The 15,787-nt window shown below is 29.6% G+C and overlaps 1 protein-coding gene across 2 annotated transcripts in view; it reads right to left on the bottom strand.

Annotated features, from left to right (window-relative positions):
* Positions 1-2,718: 2,718 nt before the first annotated feature.
* LOC106471414 (unc-112-related protein-like) overlaps positions 2,719-15,787 on the bottom strand; it is a 38,377-nt gene continuing 25,308 nt past the window's right edge. For both annotated transcript variants that reach the window (XM_013932012.2, XM_013932013.2), the window contains exons 8-13: positions 13,669-13,841; positions 13,207-13,331; positions 11,370-11,476; positions 9,510-9,725; positions 8,121-8,267; positions 2,719-7,363 (exon numbers count right to left, since the gene is read on the bottom strand). In XM_013932012.2, the coding sequence (XP_013787466.1) occupies positions 7,073-7,363; positions 8,121-8,267; positions 9,510-9,725; positions 11,370-11,476; positions 13,207-13,331; positions 13,669-13,841 (1,059 nt within the window). In that variant the 3' untranslated portion in view covers positions 2,719-7,072. The remainder of the gene's footprint in view (positions 7,364-8,120; positions 8,268-9,509; positions 9,726-11,369; positions 11,477-13,206; positions 13,332-13,668; positions 13,842-15,787) is intronic.

Below are 15,787 nucleotides of genomic sequence, written 5' to 3'. Positions count from 1 at the left end.
ATGTACGTAACCATTACTGTTAATGTGGTGCAGCCACTCCGTTACGTACATGAATTGATTCTTTTTCCATTACTGTTAAGGTGGTGCAGCTACTCCGAAAAGAGAATCAATTCATGTACGTAACCATTACTGTTAAGGTGGTGCAGCTACTCCAAAAAAATAATCAATTCATGTATGTAACCATTACTGTTAAGGTGGTGCAGCTACTCCGAAAAGAAAATCAATTCATGTACGTAACCATTACTGTTAAGGTGGTGCAGCTACTCCGAAAAGAGAATCAATTCATGTACCGAACTATTACAAGTTTGAATAAAATATTCATAGCCGTTTTTTTCTGTAGGCTTGTGAAATAAGAATAATGATAATAATATGAAGAACAAAAGGGTGGATTATGTCTATCAATCTTTTAGCAGCTTTAGCCATTGAGATAGAAAGTCTTAGGTGTTGTTTCAAGAACAAGCCTGCTTTTGAAGATGGTTTTTGTCCATATGTTCTATTAGAATTTTTGTGAAATTCCTGGGTGAACCCCTATTGTGGTTCACGATACCAGGCTATTAAGCATTTCCTTTCCAGATGTTGAATTTGTTTTCTATTTAACATTGTTTACTTTATATTAGTCATTCACTACAAACGTTATTAAAAATCATGCAGAATATATTCAATTCTTAAAAACTAATATAAATTATTTACTTGTATTAAATGAAGTAATAGTATACAACTTTATATGAAAGATGGTTAGTTTATGAAAAAAAATATCTAATTTTCAATCTTTTTGTAGACACTTTAAAAAAACATTTACCCTTTAACTATTTTTGATATATTGGTCTTATTTGGTTAGATTTTAGATTAAAAACCTAAAGTAACACATATCTTTCAGTTTGATGACAATTTAAGTTCCTTTAAACATTTTAAAGAAAATATTTTTTTTTGCAAAAACAAAATTTTAAAACATTTAAAAGAAGGGCATAAATACTGAATAGAATTCACTTTCTTTTGTGAAAATTTTCAGATATAAAAGTATTAAATCAATAACTGAAAAATGTGATTAACTGGATTTGGAACACTTGGTTTTGGTGTTTTCAGAATTCTTCCAATAATACAAGTACTACAACACTTAAAAATACTTAAATGAAGCATATGGACTGCTTACTGTCTTAGAGGGCTCTAGAATTTCTTTCCTATTACAATCAGAAAAAAAATCCTTGCAAAAGTTTTCTAATTTGTAAGAGTGTATCTTGATTATCATTTTAAATCTACATAAACTTCTAATAAACTTTTAAAATATATGTAATTATGCTTACCAGTATTTTTTTAGTCATCAGTGAGAATTCAACAAATGACAGAGAGAAAAAAATATCTGGTGTGTGTAACTTGATAAACTTCATTTTTGCTGTAGCCAGTCTTCAGTCATGTAATTTATTATTCTGATGTAGTAAAGTTCTCACCAGAATTCAGAGTCAAGACACACACACGTGCATTACTGTAGTTAAACATTCTCACCAGAATTCAGAGTCAAGACACACACAATGCATTACTGTAGTTAAACATTCTCATCAGAATTCAGAGTCAAGACTTTAACTACAGTAATGCATGTGTGTGTTATCAATGGTATTCTATAAATATATGAATTCTATAAATCTTATTCTTAAATATTTCCTTAAAAATATTTTTTTATATCTATATCCTATATAACTATTTTCGTAATATATGTAAGAAAATTTCTTCATACACATATTCTAGAAAACTGAGACTTTCCCACTCAAACAGATGCAATAATGTAATACAGGGATCATAACAGAGTATTGATTTTATTAAATGATAATTTTGTCCCCTTTTCAAGATCATAATGAATTTTAAAACAAATGGAAACTAGGTGGCACAGCAAATGTTGACTGCTCTAGTTATTAATCACAATCCTGATAACCTCCCATCATGTTGTGCTAATACATAAATTTTGCTTAGTTTTAAAATAGCCATTTAGGAGGGGGTTGGCTTTGGCATATTGACTGTACTATGACTGTACTTGTTTACTGAATCAATTTCATAAGATTTAGCTAAAATAAATACTGAGACCACACACAAATACATCTCATAAGTTCAAGGATAATTTCTGATATAAAAACATTCTTTATTAACCATGTTGTGTATTAAATTATAATTCATGGTTGTAATGAAATGGAAAGTGAAGGTTCCTTACAAAGAATGTTAAAGGTACAAAAATTCAAAGTGAAAACAATACGGCCAAAATTAAACTTGGTGGTTCTAAAACTGTGTATACCTACAGGATTAAAATGAAATATCTGGTGTGATCATTACAACTATTTAAAAGCTAGTTATAACACTCACAAAGAAAAAAAATGCTGGTGAATGCAATATTCCTTCTTAAGACACTTACAAAAATTGTAGAGCTAATTTACAGAACAGAATATTAACCTACAGACCTAACTTTTTAAATAAAGTATGTTCACATCTGTCTTAATTTCCTACTTGCTGTTACTGACATTTGAGCTGCTGTTTTAGGAATGAAAAACAAACTAAAAGTCTTGTTGATTCATGTGTGTCTTCAAATTCATGTGCAAATTTATTGAAGAAACTGCTCACAATTCATGAAATTTAGTTAGGTCAGAATTATTTTATAGTAAATGAGAATCTGTAACATATCAGCTATTATTGTGGGAAAATAGTTTATATGAACTAAGAACAACCAACACACACACACACAGTTGCTAAACAACTATTATTATTCAAATAAAAATACAGAATCTTTCAAACATGCTTACATAACTATATTTAATGCTCTCTAAATAAAATAAAAAATTTAAAAACACTGGTATAAATATTCTGGTAAAGTATATGCAACATGCATTGCTGAAATCCTAAGGCATCCTTAAAATATTTAGTAAGTTAGTTGGTACATAAAATTGTGTATAAGTTTATAACTATTCCAACTGAACTATCACCATCTTCAAAATCACAAAAAAAATATTTAAAACTATATAAATCCCACATATATAATGGTGGATTTGGTAGTAACACATAGTGGTATAACAACTTATTCATGAAAGAGTGTACCTGATTATTATATTACACGATTATGTTTGAATATGTGCGAAAGTGGCTTCATGAACATGTTTGCATCATTTATTTATCATAAAGAGAGCAAATATAACAAAAATAATCTATTTAATAGAAAGTTAAAATTTAACATGATTTGAAACTGTTTCCAAATAACCAGACATATGTACCTTGAACTATTATTTGGTAATAACGTCACCAGTACTTTACCAATTAATTCAACTGGCTAAAACATCTACCTAATCTACAGGGAATCCTTTAGATTCTGCTTCAACTTCTCCAAAATTCCAGCTATGGCTATAAAATGTTTTATCCTTATATTCAAGTAAATATTACTCAAAGTGATCATAGATTTCCACTATTAATCAGAAATATTTTCTTGAATTTTTTGTCATTTATATATGGCTCTAATTAGATGCAGACTCACAAAAATCCATACAGGTGGGAATTGGAAAAAAATCACAAACAAGTAAAACAACACTTCCTGTTACCTTGTACTGAAATGGCTTTTAGTTACACCATAATTCAGAAAATAAATCTAAACATAAGCAAAAATGTAACAAACGTAAAACAATTTATACATATAAAAATCAGGCAAAAAGTTACTTCTTGTCAAATGATATAAAACAAACTAAAAATTGGATATAAAATGTAAAGCACCTTACACTAAAATGTTGCAATTATATATTCATTAAATCGGGGAAAAACAAAATTCTTAATCGAGAGACATTTTTAGCTGATGAAAGATTGGCATCTAAAATGTAATCTGGAGGATTCACATCTATAATATCAAAAAGTTTTCCTCTGCTGTCAACTTGTAACCCTGCTATTCATATAAAATATATTGTTTCTGTTAAGTTCTTTAATACATACCTTATGATCTTCCATACACTACCTTAGGTACTTATATACATTCGATGATATAAAATTCTATAGAAAACTCTAAGTTTAGTTCATATATATATCTCCATAACACACTGTAGTATCAATTATCTTATATATGAAGTTAAGTATTTCACCATCCCCTAATATCAATATTGAAGCAACTTAAAATACATATAAATAACACTCCATTTATACAATACTTCAAGAAAGTAAAAAACAGATATTTGTTTTTAAATTCATACATAAAATTGATTACATGAAATTAAAATTCTATTTGAGTCTAAAAAAACATTTCCTACAATAACCAAAAATACCAGTTTTCCAAAAATCTCCATTTACAAATGTCTATGGTTGATATGTATTCAATTTATATGAACTCATAGTTCTACATTTCTAAAACATTCTTACACAAGTGCAAGGTAAGTTTTTGGTCATTTTAACTTTGTAAAAGAATTATAAGAAATTAATTTTAGCTTATAGAAACTTTGTATATAAGGCACTGATGATATGTAGTCATAACTACTTGAACACAGAAGAAAAATTATTTCTGTAAAAAACAGTGGATTTAAAAGTTGTGTAACCTTCACAAATATTTAATATTTAAAAAATAATTTTTAAAAGCTTAAATTTCCTTTAAAAACAAATAAAAACACTGATAATTAGACTTAATATATAGTTTCAAAATTATTTAAACAATGCGGCTATAAATAATTCCAATGGTTAGTAGTATTTTCTTAATTTTTAACAAAATTCCTCAATTATATATGATGATTTTACATCATAAGTGTATACTTTTTTCTTTAATTTATTTTCATACCAATAACATTATTTTCAATATTTAATATAAATTATTCTTTTCAATGTGACAAAAATATAATATACCCATAAAAGATTTTCTTCCAAGGCATCTTGTTCTAAGAATTAATAATTCGTAGATCCTTTACTCATTCACACATCTCTATAACTAAACACCTATGCTGAAATAAAATCATTTAGCAGTCATGTTTCATGAGTCAGCTGTCTCTTAGATAGCATTAAGGCAAGTTAAATTTGCCAACAATACAACACTAAATGTAACAAATTATTATCAATTAAGCCCAAGTACATGAAAACTACAAATACAATAATTCAGAGCTTATTCAGAAACTAATAGCTTCTTGTTCATTTTTAGCTTCAGATATTCTTCAAGATTTGAGTGACTAACAATATAAACTTTGACGAGTATTTTAACACAAGAGCCAATCAAATAATATTATTATTGTAACTCTTTGTAAATGCTGTACAGATCCTCATATTAATTTGAACACTTCTCACCATCTGACTTGTTCTTTAGTTTCATTAAAATTAGAAACTTCCAGCATATTACATTAAAAACAACCCTATAGCTACCACCAATATATATATATATATATGCTAACAAAATACATTTACATAAATCATCTACATGTGCTACTTCAAAGAATTATTTATTTACGTAGCTAAGAAGCTTATGTTTCAAGGTAAATTTAAGCTAAAATTACAATCTGAATCTAAGCTAGACAAAAATGTATCTCCAAAATATACACAGAATAAAAAATATAGGGATGCTATATTAAAAACAAACAGAATAATTGTTACTTTAGCATGAAAAATGTAAAACCTGTCCAATGTGACAACTGTCACTGTACTTAAAATAATGTTTATTTATAACATAGCATATATAACAATGTGATCCAATGCACATGATCTACCATGAGTAACAAAATCATTTCTCAAGATAGCTTTATTTCTTGTACTTTATTTTACCCATTTGATATTTATTTTCATTCACCATTATTTTCTCCAGCCTTTGAGGCTTCATAGCAGATCATGTCAAGTTAAAATGAATATAATTAAATAGTTTGTGTGGACAACCTCACATAAGACTGAACAAAAATAATGGGTTAACTCTTATGTTGTGGTTTAGGTGTAGAAGATAAAATGGGTTGTCCTGCAATGTAGCAAAAGACTTCCACACACATATCAAAAAGTATTTAGTAGTTAAAGAGCACCACCTGGAAGATTTGAAACTTTCAATTGACTGAATATTTTATTCTTCGGGTATAAGGCACTACTTTTCATACAACTGTATTTGGCAATTTACTTTCATAAATTTACAAGTTTCTGAAAATGGCACAGAAGAAAGGTGCAAAACTTCATAGTGAAATTTATTAATGTGGAGAGTGTCAAATTTTCATACTTTCGAATGCTTGTTTTGCTTCTTATTCTGCCAACATTTCTTATCAGGTTTTTTAAAGTATTTCTTATATTTGTTACAGTACCTTATGTAATTATGATATGTTTATCTCAGAGACATGTTAATTTGAGTTATAGTGCAAGTTACACCTGAGCTGTCCTGAGTATTAATACTTCACAAAAACATCCTGGATTTATTTTTTACCCACTCTTTTTTTTTCCATAGTTGCTTGTGAAATTTTTAAATAAATTCTGTGACACATCATCCAAAACACCCCATACACAGTAACAAATAATTCATCATATTACTATGGTGTATACACAATTTCAAACTCTTCTACCAGGAGAGAGAGAGAGAGACAGTATATGAATATCATAAACACTGCAACAGATATACGATGTACTGTGATACAAGGCAGCACTTGGTGTGCAACAGAACAAGTTGATATAACTTTTCTTCAGTAAACTGATATTACAGGTTAGTATTGCAGCCAAGCCTAGAATAAGACATGTTTTTAATGGGTTAATCTAAAACCTTCAGAAGCAAATCACATCATGGATGAAAACTGACAATCTTATCTCCATCCTGTAACCCTCTGCATATTCTTTAGTGGATATAAAAAAATCACAAGTTACTCATCTTGTGTATGGCACAATCATCAAATTCTAAAGACAAATAATTTTTGTTTCAAATAAACTGCATTTTTCATTATTATTTCTCTCTCTCTCTACTTACATATAAGCTTGTTTTGTATGCCTTTTCATTAACAAAAGTTGTTGAACTAACATAAAATCTTAAGTTTATACTTTGAAGAACAGAAAATGAGTTTATTTTAGTAAATTTTACAAGCAAAGTTAATTGGTTCTTCATCACTTAAAACAGCTTGCAAATATGGATTCAAACCCAACCACCTGTCAGTTTATGAAACAATTCCTCATTAAGTGTCTGGTTTTGATCTTTAGACCTCATGGATAAGAAGATATAGCCTCCAATGAATTCATGCACTACCTTGCAATCAGCAGTCAAACAACTAAATGCAATTGTTTCTTCTTCAAATTGAACCTCTACCTGTTTAACCTCCCAGTTGACATTCCATATCTTCATAGTGTTGAATCGCCAAGTCTTGATGTGATCTCCGGTGTGGAGGTCCATTCGCATCAATCTGTTATGTGCAATTCCAAGAAGGTCCTAGATAAGAAAACTATATGTAGTTCAAATGCTCTTATAATAAACTAACAATATTTTATAATCTTCTAGTGTCATGCACTAAATCATACAATAAATTGAATTCATCTAAAAACAATTAATCAAAACATTCTTCAAGCCAAACACCTAATATGAGCAGTCTCTATGAGTTTTTGTTATGATCTAGTGAAAACCCATTACAGGCTAATAGTTGATACTACACCAAACTTTCTATCAATATTGCACAGGACCTAATCCCAGCCACTTCTATCACAAAACACAATACTTCTTAGGACTCCCCTGAAGACAACAGCAGACTAGCAGCCAAAATGTGGGATATAAACTAGTTAGTAATTGGTATCATGTGTGATTAAAAAATAATAATAATTATACACACAGCGATTGTGTAGGCTACTAATTATGACAATGATTGATATCCAATCACCACAACTTTAACTTAAGTTCCAAAATATAAGAATTACTTTTATCACATTCATCTTTTCTCAACTGACTGAACATTATATAGTACAAAAAACAATTTTATATAGTTATCCTTATTTGTCAATATTTTATTCTGCCTAAAATTATGCATCACCTAGTAAAAACAGATACTTTCCAAATGCAATAATATAATGTCAAAAACAGGTCAAATATTCTAAAAAATATTTCACCAAAATTCATCAATACTACTAATTACAGTGAGTAAAAGTATAGAATTGATTAAATCAAGTCAATAAAGTACATTATTAAATTTACTTACCTCACGTTTACAACCTTTAAATTTTACTACAAAAAGTGAAATCCCAAAGTCAGGCAAAGCCTGCCAGGCTTTGATAAAGTGCAATTTCGCATCAACAAGGGTCAGATCTTTCACATTTGCATGGGCTTCCAACATACGATTAACAACCTGAAAGAAAAAAATCATTAATGCAAAAACAGTTAAGCACTAATAACAACTACTTTAATCCATTACAGTTATTATAAACTCTCTGAAATCTGTATGTTACATGAAAATCAAATTGATTTAATATAAGATAATACTAGCAAAAAATTAAGCATCATACAATGACATGTTTGTACTACTATTTTGGATGCAGAATGAAATATTTTATCCAATTTTATTCAATTAAAATTCATTTTTCAGTCTATTACTGCAATAATTTTGTGGTTTATATAATCCAAAAAGACTTAAATATATAAATTATACAAAATTATATTATTTCGATTGAACTTGTAATTTTCTGAAACAAAAATGAAAAAAAACTGTTTTCAGTCTAGACTTTTTTGTGAAAAACAAACAATTAAAATAATGTCATTGCGTTATGAATACTTATGCTAGATCTTGGAAAAAATTATTAGTACTTGCAAATTATTTTATAGGTTTATCTAAAATATTAAATTTATTAATCAGTGTCATGGATAAAGACTTTTTTAGAATTAAAAATTTTTTCTGTTAACTGTTTAATGTTTTTTCTGTTTTTCTTGAAAACAAGCTTGTCTTATAAAACATTGTTAAACCTTAACAAAACTAATTAGTAGTATTTGCAATTTAATAAATAGACAAATAAAAATGTGAAAGTTAAAAAATAATCAGTGTCATGGGATAAATAATTTTTAGCATTTACAATATTCTTTTTAAATTTTAATTTTTTTTTAAATGTGCTTATCTTGTAAAACATTTATCACATTTAACTACTATACAAGTGGTTAAATGCAACAATGCAAAATGGTTGTGTAATTTTCATATTTGCTATGCAAAAAACAACCATCAAATTAAACTTGATATTATCCCACCACCACATAGAAATAAAACAGAAATATAATCATTTGTGCTTTGCAGTGTGTATTAGTACATCCTACATGCAGAAATTTAAAGCACTACACATAATGCCACTGACCTCTTTTGAAGCCTACTAAAACTCCAATGAGTATTTCCACCAAAGTATAAGCTAATATCAAGACTGTAGGTATGCAAAGTTTAAAATTTTGCATTCATACCACCAGTATCATTATCTGCTACAAAAACAAGAAAATCTTTCCTGAAATACCTTTTTGATTTACAATTAACTTTCATAAATGATTATGTACTGATAAACTAATATACACAATCTCAAAGATGCTTTAAAAGATTCAAAATGCAGCAACAAACCTCTTTATCTCTCCAACTTCTGAGAAACCTGAGGGCAATATAATCATCAGGGTTGATGTCCACTTGTGAAGGGTTGATGGCTGGAGAAGGAGCTGGCCGCTGCATACTTAGAAACTCCAAAATAGTTTTTACTTCCATGTCATAAGAGCTATCTGCCATGGTCTTCCCTTTAGAAGCCAGTCGACAGGCAGCCATCCACTTAGCATACTGCTGTTCCTGATGATTAATTACATTAACAACATTTTCATCTAATAAAAACAACTACAAAGGTTGAGTGCACTATATTGAAATTATTTTGGAGCCTCATACATTGTTACAGTACATGAACCATGATCACATGCAAGTTAAATAAATGATCACTAAATAATGAATACATTTTATTATCACTGATAACACTAATGTTTTTATTTAAAACATATCAATTGCAATAAGAAATAATTAATTAGCCAGTTAGCCAATTTATTTACGTAAAATACTTGAATATGATTAAATATTATTCAATAAACAAGGATTTGAGTCAGAATATTTTGCCACTGCCTACCACCATACTCGCTAAACCTAACTAAGCATATCTGATGACTTCTCTTCAAAGAAAGTTTATGTAGGTTTCAAATAGATATAATTCAACATGTAAACACTTTCACAATGAAAAGAACATTTATAAAACTATAAAAAATTCCAAGATCTGTTGTTTCTTCCTAAATGTTAGAAACATCCCACTGAATGCCTTTGGTCAAGGCTACAGGAGTTTTAACAAGCATCTTTCCCACGAAACCATAAACAACTGCTCAAACCACTTTATTTACTCTACTACAACATTAAAAGTCTAATTCTTTCTCTATCCAATAATACGTAAACTTTCTTTTTAGCTGTTTCCACAGCTGTGTTTTATTAGTTAATGATCAAACAATTTGTTGTGATATCACAAAAGTGTGGCAACCAAGGTGTGTACAAAAACTAAGGGTTTTATGGAGTCAAAGGTCAAACGACCCAAAAATGTATAATTTTGGCTCCTTTTTTCAGTCATATTTATGGCAGTATGTACCCAACACAATGACATACAAAAAAAGTTGGATTTGCTAATTTTGGGTAATTTTAGGGTGGGGTCACAGCTCACACAAAAAAAGAATAATTTTGAAATTTTGGGTCATTTACCTAGCAATATTTTGACCAATTTACATGGGATATGGTACAAAGATACATTTCTACAGGTCCTTCACAAACAAAAATGGTAGGTTTGTCCACTTTTAGTAATGATAGGGAGGTCAATATCCCACAAAAAGCATAATTTTAGGGTTGTTTGACAATTAATGAGACATATTTTGGCCAATTTACATGGTATTTGGAACAAGGATACATTTTTTACAGGTCACAAAACAGAGATATAGACAATGTTTATCTTTTGCTCGATTTTTCAGCAAGAAAGCACAATTTGTGGTTTTTGTTAACTATTCATGTGTATGTCAACTAATTTACATGGGATTTGGTACACAGAAACCTTCTTGCATGTCCCAAACAGTGATATAGACAGTTTTAGATTTTTCTATGTTTTTCACAATTTTTCTTTTGTCAAAATTAGCTACGTTGGAATTGCACAGCAGAGACATGTTGGATTTACCCACGAATGTTGGCCTCTTTAATTTTATACCATTCTATAACATTTGAAAAAACTAACCAAACCCATAAATTTCTCTTTCATTTCCATGGTTAATGAAGGTAATTTTAAGCTACAACTTCAAAATATTTTTCACAGTAGTTATAGTACGTTAAAATACATACAATTTAATTTTTTTACCTGTTCAAGCACATATATATGAATTAGCTCATTAGCTTATAGAACTCTAAAAATAAGAAACTTACATTATCACACCTGATCCAATAATCAACCATGCCCTTCTGACTAGGCACCTCCAGCTTTATCCCATACTTTTCCTGTGCCAGACTTACATCAGGTGAAACTTCAGATCCTATTAGAAGTAGCCAAAATTAGCCAATCTGACATTACAATTCAAAATAATTTCCTAAAAATGTCAGCAGTACCTTCTATCAGATTTTTTCTAGAAGCCTAATGTATTATATTCAATAAAATTACTATTAAGTTACCCTCAACAAAACTACTATACTGCTGTTTTTCTTCCAACCTTGACAAATATGGGATTCATTAGATTCTTATTTGAAAAAAAAAAAAAAAGAGTAATTTTATAAAAATACTTCAACAGAGGATTGTTTATGATCTAGTGTAATGATGCCTTCATCTTTCAGCACATATGGTATTCTCTGTAATGGTTCAGGATACTGACTATTGTTCTGCAGCATAGTTTCCACTACAAGAAGCTTTTTTGTAACATACTGAAGCCAATGTTGCCCTCAACAACTTTCTATTTATATACTTTACAAAGTCTATCAATAACGTACAGATGTTGACTTCCAAGGGCACATTTGAGCAACTCAAGTACACATAAGTCAATAAATGATGACTATGAATTATATAGCTTAATTCTTATTTGTATTGTATCTTAGTGAAGATACTGGAATGTTAACTTGGACATAACCAAATGAGTGGCAGAATGGGGATTAAAAATGATTTGGGAAACTTACTTTTATAACAGCACTCCAATAAGGGGGATTCGTGAAAAAACTGAGTTGGGTGCCAAGCTTTCCGCTACATAACCTCTAATGTGTGCTAGTACCATTCACACAGTTAACAAATTAAACAAAAAAATACATTGTGCACAATTTTTCACTTACAGTCAAATGTCTATTAAATTTATTACACACCTTAATAAACTACAGATCTTTATGACCACAAAATTACATGACTTGAAACTAACTTACACAAAACAAATCTTAAAAAAGTAATGTAACTTCCCAAAGTATCATTCATCTATGCTACAAGTTGTTAATGGGAAATTGGGCATCTGATTAAACCTGGTTTAAATAATTTATTTTCATGGACTGTCAGCCTAATCCATCCATCGCTAGATGCTTTGTCTCGATGAAGCCACACATAAATGGCATTCTGTCTGAATAAAATTTGTACTTCATCACAGAATAATGGTGTCAGCCTGATAACATATACAGTTCATCTTCGTATTTTTCTAAACATTCCAGATGTTTAACTTACCACTATAGTTGCAACTTGCAACTACCATAAGGCTCTTGAGAAAATCTGCAACATGTTCTGTAACATATTTTAAAATGTTGTATCATCAGAAGCACAATAATAAATTGCCCAGGCTTTTGCAATGTTAGGCAGTCATGAAATAGTATTTTTTTTCATGCTATAATCACACTTTCCTTTATTTCATCAATACGATTCAGCACTACAGGCATCTCTTTCTTCAAAAGAGCTAAAATTTTATGCCTTCCACACTTTTATGATCACAGAATAGGAAAACTGTAATGTAACCAAGCCAGAAACTCAATTTTAGGCATTATCTGCACTTGAAAATTATAATTCTTCAATTGCAACAAGAGTGTCAGGGCATTTGACCTGTGTTGTCACACATGGTGCAGATGGTGTGGGATAAGGTAACTGGACATACAAATTGTTACCATAGATAATGACAAACCACCCTTTGTGTAGTAATGTTACAAAATTTAAAAGATTGTACATAACTAAAAAACAGTTTCGCTATTCAACAAATATAAAATAAATTTCATACACTTATCTCTAGCACATCTTTGCAAAGCATACCTTTCAGTTCAATAATCACTGATGGTACACTACGATTTTCTTCATGGTTTTTGTAAATGGCCAAGCTGGTGTCTTTGAATGAGAAGAAGCATCGCTTGAAACCCTTTAAGGTGAATCGTTTAGGTCTAAAAAACAAAATTATTTTCTAAATGTGGAAAATAATATTTAACATGAAAATTGCTTTCATTATTTTCCTTACAGAGTACAAACTCAGCTGCCACAAACATCGTGTTAAGTATGTAAGCATAAAACTTATATTTAAAATTTTTTATTTTTAATAACTGAACTGAAAAAAACAAACTAAAATTACCAGTAAATCAATTTATATTTCATGGATCCCTTTAGCAAAAAGTATTTAATTGTGATACTTTTAATACTTAGCACAAAAGAGCTACAAACACCAATAATATTATTCTGTAATATTTTAATATAAAAAATACATGATAATCCAGAATGACATACTTCATGTATCTTAGGTAGTCTGAAAGTTCTGGAACCTTAGTTAGGTCTCCATTTCTTTCACCGAGCATAGATCCTTCCAAAGATACTTGTAGGTCAGTCAAGGCAGCATCCACATCATCTTCACCTTTCTGGGAGTCAGGCTGGGGTACGTTAGCTTGCATATTAACTTGTAGCTATAAAGATGATTAAATTTTCTAAACAATTATCCTGTTGATATTCATATATTTCTTACAATATAATTTCAAAAGCATACCAAATCATTTCTGAAAAAAAAATAAAAAATACATATTTGGTAGTATTATCTTGCTTATACATACTTCTTTATACTCCTAACTGCAAGAGACACTTTTGAGTTGGATGTATTACTTGTGCTTAAGTTATCTTCATGTCTGTATATAATAAAATCAATTTGTTAACACACTGTGAACATTTTGTATACATCACTTACACAAAATTCTAAGCATGTAAACAGTTCTATTTTAAAGGCCTAGAACAACTTTAGTAATTGCTTTTTAATTTTGAAAGTTAGATCAAATTTGAAAATTTTAACTTTCAACTTTAGCAGGAGTTCAGGAGCCAATGTGTCTGCTAGATAGCCTGCGTGACCCCTTAAAATCAAAAGTGTCATAAAAAGTTATATTTCACATACATTGATCTAAGCATTTCTTAACCAGGCAGAACTTATGACAAACTACGAATGGACCTTCCCAAGGTTATGAACACTCGTCAGTCATGTACAATCAACAAATGTCATCACTATTAATGCCCGTATATTCAACGTAAATGCACTTTCATTAATAAGAATGCCATCACTTTGTCCAATATTCAAACTTTTTTTTTGTAATGGAATTGATATATAAAATTTCATTTATAAAATATGAAATAGAGAGCAATTATTTTAACTTTTATAAAACTGACTACTGTTTTCAATCAAAATACGACTTTTTTAACCTTTTATATATGACACCAAGGCTGCATCAAGGCTCACACATTTGAAAAATGTACATACAAGTTCTTTTTTGTCAACACTTTCTGAAAAAAGACAAGTAAAAATTGCAAACTTCTAAGTTGTTTGGGGAATCTATCTCACTGCATGTACATTGTAAATGTATGCATGTTAGGGCAAACACTTTTGAATTCAACTTTGCAGGATGCACTAGCCGAAAATAAAAAACATAATGTTACTGTTCTACTAATCATGTCATAATCGGATATCACCAATTATTGATTATTATAGCGCACAATCGGCCCGATTCCAATTATGTACAGTAAATTCGATAATATCATTGTGTATTATTGTTGACATTTCAACCTTAAAAATTGTAATGACTACAAAGGATGTAATTTGATACTTCATTAAATTTGAAATGGTTGAAGTAGCCGATAAATGTGACAAAAAAATCACAATCTCTTTTGCATTTTCTATTTGTACAAGTGTAAATAAAAATGGGGGACTGACCTTGTGGCTAGTACATGATTGATACATAACGTTATGTGACCGTTGTGAGAGAAACAAATTGATGATGTTCATTGTCTAAATTCACCATTCAGTTCAGCCATAAGTTTGAAGACTTTTGCTATCACTCTACACATTTTGAACTAAACCATTTTCTAAAACAAATGAAGTATTTCAACCAAATATGTTTCTTTAATTGGCCTTATTAAAAAATGCTCCTAATTGTATATTTATTGCATATGTAATGATCATCTTTCCAACCTTAAAAAACAGAAATGACAACCTTAAATACATTATGATAAAGAAGACCCATATCATGATGGTTGAATTATTTAAAATTGATCACCTCTCAGCTCAACACACATGCTTTCATCGAATGTGTTTCAAATCTCAGCACTTACACTGTGTCACTTTTGACATTTGTTTAAAATCACAAAACATTAGCACTTACTGTCGATAAAGATGTATACACTCCTCTGTTAGTTACAGGTGTAATGGGCAGTTGGTTATGAAAATTGTCCACCTTCGTGATTCTTGTTTTTCAACTATTTGCTTACAACTCAAAAAATCTAGTTTTTCTCATTCAGAAGCAATCCAACCAATTAACAATCATGTTTGTCAAGCCACAACTAACTTTAAGGTAATTTCTTGGAGCTATGCATA

Source organism: Limulus polyphemus, unplaced genomic scaffold (genome assembly GCF_000517525.1).
Source record: "Limulus polyphemus unplaced genomic scaffold, Limulus_polyphemus-2.1.2 Scaffold4604, whole genome shotgun sequence".
Taxonomy (NCBI): domain Eukaryota; kingdom Metazoa; phylum Arthropoda; class Merostomata; order Xiphosura; family Limulidae; genus Limulus; species Limulus polyphemus.
This window is presented reverse-complemented; position numbering and strand designations above follow the sequence as displayed.